Source organism: Portunus trituberculatus, chromosome 9 (assembly GCF_017591435.1).
Source record: "Portunus trituberculatus isolate SZX2019 chromosome 9, ASM1759143v1, whole genome shotgun sequence".
NCBI lineage: Eukaryota > Metazoa > Arthropoda > Malacostraca > Decapoda > Portunidae > Portunus > Portunus trituberculatus.
This window is the reverse complement of record NC_059263.1, coordinates 6,247,013-6,252,500: the sequence shown is the minus strand read 5'-3', so window position 1 is coordinate 6,252,500 and position 5,488 is coordinate 6,247,013. Positions and strand designations below refer to the sequence as shown.

Here is a 5,488-nt window from a genome sequence, read left to right as displayed (position 1 = left end):
TTCTCCTCTTCTCTTCCTCCTCCTCTTGTCATTCAGGTCTTAAAATACTCCCAAGCGTGTATTTGCATCGTTTTCTGTTGGTAAGCCTTGTCTGTATTGGTGAGAGAGAGAGAGAGAGAGAGAGAGAGAGAGAGAGAGAGAGAGAGAATGTACTTTTTATATCCATCAATCTCTTTATGTATCTTTCTCTCTTCTTTCTCCTCTTCTTCCCTCTCTTTTTCCTTATGTTCCTTTTATTTCTTTACTTTGTTTTTGTTCTTCTTTCGTCATTTTCATTTTTGTCTCTTCCTCTTCCTTTATTTTATTCTTCATATTTTTTTTGCTATTCTCTATTTCTTATTCTGCCTTTACGTTTGTTTTTTCTATTTTCATTTTCTTTATTTTTGTGTCTCCTTGGTTTTTCCATTTTTTTTCCATTTCAACAGAAGCATTCCATCACATTCTATTTATTCTTTTTTTTTCGTTTTTAGTCTTTTTCTTTCAATTAATCCAAGTTTTTTTTTATTTCTTTTTTTGTCAAGTTAATTTTTTTTTTTTTTTACATCGGCATTATTTTTTCCTTCTCTCTCTCTCTCTCTCTCTCTCTCTCTCTCTCTCTCTCTCTCTCTCTCTCTCTCACACACACACACACACACACACACACATCCTGTTTGTTACTGTTATTGCCATTGTTGCTATTGTTGTTGTTGTTGTTGTTGTTGTTGTTGTTGTTGTTGTTTGCATGTTTATGTTGGTTGAGAGCATTCCTAATTCTTTCCCTCTTTTCCCTCATTTCTTATCTATTTCACATACCCTATTAAAAAAAAAAAACGTAAGAAAAAAACACCAGGAAACAGAACGGAAGAAAAAAGAGAGAGAGAGGGAGAGGGAGAAAGAAAGAAAGAAAAAAAAAACACATCATATTCTTAGTAATCTTTTTTAATCCATCAATTTATTCACCACACTTTTTACCTTTCCTTTCCTCCTCCACCTTGCTCTATCTCAGACGCTTCCTTCTTACTCTACCCTCAACTTAACCTCACGATTCCATTCAGCGTTACCAGAGACGAGGATATTTTCTGCACACTACAGTCTTCCCTCTTTCCCTCTCCTGTCCATCTTCATTTCTTTCCCAGCCGATCGTGACCCTCTGCACTGGAAGGCCACGTGGAAATCCAAGAGGGAAAGAGGAAGGCAAGGCTATAAAAGAAGGAAATCTATTGGTTGCTGATATTCAAAGAGACAGAGAGAGAGAGAGAGAGAGAGAGAGAGAGAGAGAGAGAGAGAGAGAGAGACAGAGAGAGAGAGATGGAGAGAGAGAGAGAGAGAGAGGGATGGTTAGGGACAAGGAAGTGTGGTGTATATCATTAGGATCTATAAGGGTATTTGTGTGTTGAGAAAGGGACCACAGGAATGAGTATTTATAGAGGTTAGGGAAAGAGTGTTAAGGGAAAGAGGAAGTGACGTGAATGAGGGGGGAAGTGGTATAGTAGTGGTGTTAGTAAGGAAGTATGCAGGAAGATAAGGGTTGAAAGTATGGATGTGGTAGTAGTAGTAGTAGTAGTTGTAGTAGTAGCAGTGGTGGTAGTTGTAGGATATTTGAATGAATGTGTTTGTATTGGTAGTTGTAGTGTGATGTTCTTGATAGTTGTGGAAAGATACTAAATGGAGGAGATAACAGTAGTAGTAGTAGTAGTAGTAGTAGTAGTAGTAGTAGTGGTAGTAGTAGTAGTGGTAGTAGTAGTAGTAGTAGTACCAGTAGTAGTAGTGGTGAGGCGGCCATCATGAGGCTAGCCATCAGTACACACTCACCACCGCCTCACCGCCCCGCCACCAGATCAGTCAGGGCCCTCACGCCGTCCCTGGCCGCCTCCCTCTTGGCGTCCACCACCGCCCCGACAGCCTTCTCGTTGGTCTCCGTCTGGTCCCGCACAAGCACCGTGGCTGCCTGGCCCTTAAGGACCATGGCATCAAGGAAGGACGTGGCCACATCCCTCAGCAGACGCCCCAATGCCTTCACGGAGCCCTCCATCTTGTTGTAGGTGGCCTCGGTGTAGGTGTCCGCGTACGCCCCGACATTTCCAGCTGTCTCAGATATAAACTCCTTCTTCGCCTCCTTCTTCTGCAGCAAGGCTCTGTACTGACTCTGGCCGATCTGCCCCGCCGTCCGCACTGCATCCTTCACCTTCTCCCCAAGACTCTTCGCCTTCTGCTGCTTCTGGAAGGCCAACTCGCTGCCCGCCATACGTAGACCTTGCCTGGCTCCCGCCTCGATGTCCTGCGCAAGGGGAGTCAGTGCGTTATCTCGGTCCTTCTTCATGAACAAGGAGGACAGAACGCCGAACAGTCCGCCGCCACCGCCACCACCACCACGTCCTGACGATCCCTTGAATATCTTGGTGGCGAAATGCGAGATGAGGCGTGGAAGAAACTCGCCGCGCTTAGGTTTCGGGGACTCGTAAGAAGGGATGACGGGCACCTGTGGGGATAGGGCAGGAGCAGGGGCAGGGGCAGGGGCAGAGGCCAGGTATGGAGGTAAGGCAGGGGCGGGGCGCAGGGCAGGGGCGGGCCGCAGTGCAGGAGCAGCTGGTTGTTGCGGGGGCAGGGCGGCGGGCAGGGCAACAGACAGGGTGTCGAAGGAGGGTGGCTGAGTGAAGGGTGCGGCGCCAGGAAGCACCACCGTCACCTCAGCGCTGGTGGGGACAGAGCCATGGACGGGGACCTTTGAGCGTAACATCTTGCGGCGGCGGCGGCGATCGCGGCGGGATTGGCGACGTGCTGCCAAGCCTAATCTGGAGTCGATCTGCGTGGTGTCTCCAGTGAGGGATTTGGACACAGCGCTCGCCTCACTCCCAGCAGTCTGCAGGTCCTCTCCCTCCCCGTCAGGGACTCCAAACTCCAGGTCAGTCTCGTCCTCGGCAAGATAGGCGGAGTCCAGTCCCTGATCATCACCAGCAGGAGGCACAGCATCAAGCTCTTGCTCACCTCCGTCAGGATACACCGGTACAACATCAGCGTCAGCCTCTCCTAACGGCAGCACCTCCAGGCCTGCCTCAACGCCACCAGGGATTGCAAGTCCAAGCTCTGCGTCACCGGCAGGAGTGGCGAGGCCTGCGTCACCTTCGAAGAGAGCAAAGGAATCAAACTGTTCGTCCCTCGCAGGAGCTTCATGCATTGGAGTGTCCCCAGCAGGAGCCACGGGGCCTAGCTTCTCGTCACCTCCAGCAGGAATGACGGGACTAAACGCTCCGTCGCCCTCAGGAGTTTGGATTCCTGTGTCACCACCAGGAGCTGTGAGTCCAGGCCTTGCGTCACCTTCAGGAGCAGCAAGTCCAGACTCAGAATCACCACGGGAGAGTCGGGATCCAAAACCGGCAGGGAGCGTGGCAGGCGGGGTTAATGCAGGCTGGCGGGGAGGCCATGACCAGGGCTTCTGCCTGAGGGCGCTAGGGACTTGCTTGGGAAGGGCCTCGCTCCCTTGCCACGCCGCCAGGGTCACCACCAGTGCTACCACTAACACTTTCTGCAGGGAAAGAAGGAAATCTCACACACACACACACACACACACACACACACACACGGCCCGGTAGCTCAGTGGTTAGAGCGCTTGCTTCACAAGCCAGAGGACCGGGGTTCGATTCCCCGGCCGGGTGGAGATATTTGGGTGTGTCTCCTTTCACGTGTAGCCCCTGTTCACCTAGCAGTGAGTAGGTACGGGATGTAAATCGAGGAGTTGTGACCTTGTTGTCCCGGTGTGTGGTGTGTGCCTGGTCTCAGGCCTATCCGAAGATCGGAAACAATGAGCTCTGAGCTCGTTCCGTAGGGTAACGTCTGGCTGTCTCGTCAGAGACTGCAGCAGATCAAACAGTGAATTACACACACACATGCATATTATTCCCAAAACTCTAAACAACATCTTCTACACTTCTACATATTACCACAAAAGCATTCAATTTCATCTATAAACAGCATCCACTTTCTTGCTCTTCTCGTCTCTGTGCAGTGTAGTGAGCTTTGGCCGATACATCAGTGAGTGCAGTTGAGTGTGGTCACATGCATGAAGTACGAGCGTTAGTAAGGACTTTTTTTCTATTTGTTTATCTATACCATGTGGGCTTTTCACGGGAATTCATGGGCTAAAGGAGATACTTTTTAGGGTACCTCCTATCTCAAAGCCCACCCGCTAGAAAACCCTTGCCCCGAGTGAGGAAGCCCAACCTACACTCGGACTTGATATGTGTTTGTGTTTGATACCCTTTGTTATCTCTTGTCATAGAAACCCCCATGTGTGTGCACGAAGATGAAAAAAAACACTGTGCAGGTCACTATTATCTGTCATCACCACCCTATCACTATCACTAGCACCACTATCACTTCACCACCCATACACCACAACCACAATAGAAAAAACACACCACCATCACCACCACCACTACTACAATATCTACTACTACTACTACTACTACTACTACTACTACTACTACTACTATTTGTCTCCTACCATGTTCTCCTGTTTCTCCTCTCCACCTTGCACTGGTTAACCCCTGCCCCTTCCCCTTCTTATATACACGAGTTTCCTACCCTGTCCCCCTTTCCCCCCTCTTTCCCCCTTTTCCCTTCCCCAATATGCTTCAGTTCACCTCTTTTTTCCCTTCCCTTCCCCCTAATCCTCCTCCTTCTCCTCCTCCTCCTCCTCCTCCTCCTCCTTCTCCGTCTCCTCCTCCTCCAGTATCTCTCTTTTACGTTTCTTTTTTTTTTCATTACTCTGTACCAAGAAATCCTCACACACACACACACACACACACACACACACACACACACACACACACACACACACACACAAGGTTATCAGTAAATTATCTTTCTTTTTCTGTCTTTTCCTGTTTTTTTTTCACTTTTTGTCTCTTTTTTTTACTCCGGTGTTTTTTGTTCGTGTGTGTGTGTGTGTGTGTGTGTGTGTGTGTGTGTGTGTGTGTGTGTGTGTGTGTGTGTGTGTGTGTGTGCGTGTGAAATATCTTAAAATATCGAGAAGGTATTGTAACACACCCCAATGCGAGAGAGAGAGAGAGAGAGAGAGAGAGAGAGAGAGAGAGAGAGAGAGAGAGAGAGAGAGAGAGAGCGAGCGAAAGGACACACATTCCAAATATTAATTAAGAAACACGAAAAAAAAATAAAATAAAAAATTATAAAAGAAAGAAAAAAGCAAAAATATGAAAAAGGAAAAAAAGAAAAGAGAAAAAAAATAAACTCGTTCTTATTAACACAGAATCATTCCTGCCGTGCGCTCACCTGAGACACACACACACACACACACACACACACACACACACCTGGCAGCGTCCTTGGGTATAGTGGCGAGTAGAGACAATAACCTTCCTACAACATCTAAGGTTTTGCTTCTATAAACCTACTTCTTTATTTCTTCCTTTTTTGCCTCGTTTTTTACCCTATTTTTTCCCTTTTATTCGTATCTTCCGCGTCTCTCTCTCTCTCTCTCTCTCTCTCTCTC

The 5,488-nt window shown here is 47.8% G+C and overlaps 1 protein-coding gene across 1 annotated transcript; it reads right to left on the bottom strand.

The window, feature by feature from the left end:
• Positions 1-902: 902 nt before the first annotated feature.
• LOC123501657 (gametogenetin-like) lies at positions 903-4,508 on the bottom strand. The gene is made up of 2 exons (XM_045250622.1): positions 4,481-4,508; positions 903-3,502 (listed from the first exon to the last, which is right to left on the bottom strand). The coding sequence occupies exons 1-2, from the start codon at positions 4,481-4,483 to the stop codon at positions 1,799-1,801; spliced, it is 1,707 nt and encodes a 568-aa protein (XP_045106557.1). The 5' UTR covers positions 4,484-4,508; the 3' UTR covers positions 903-1,798.
• Positions 4,509-5,488: the final 980 nt, after the last annotated feature.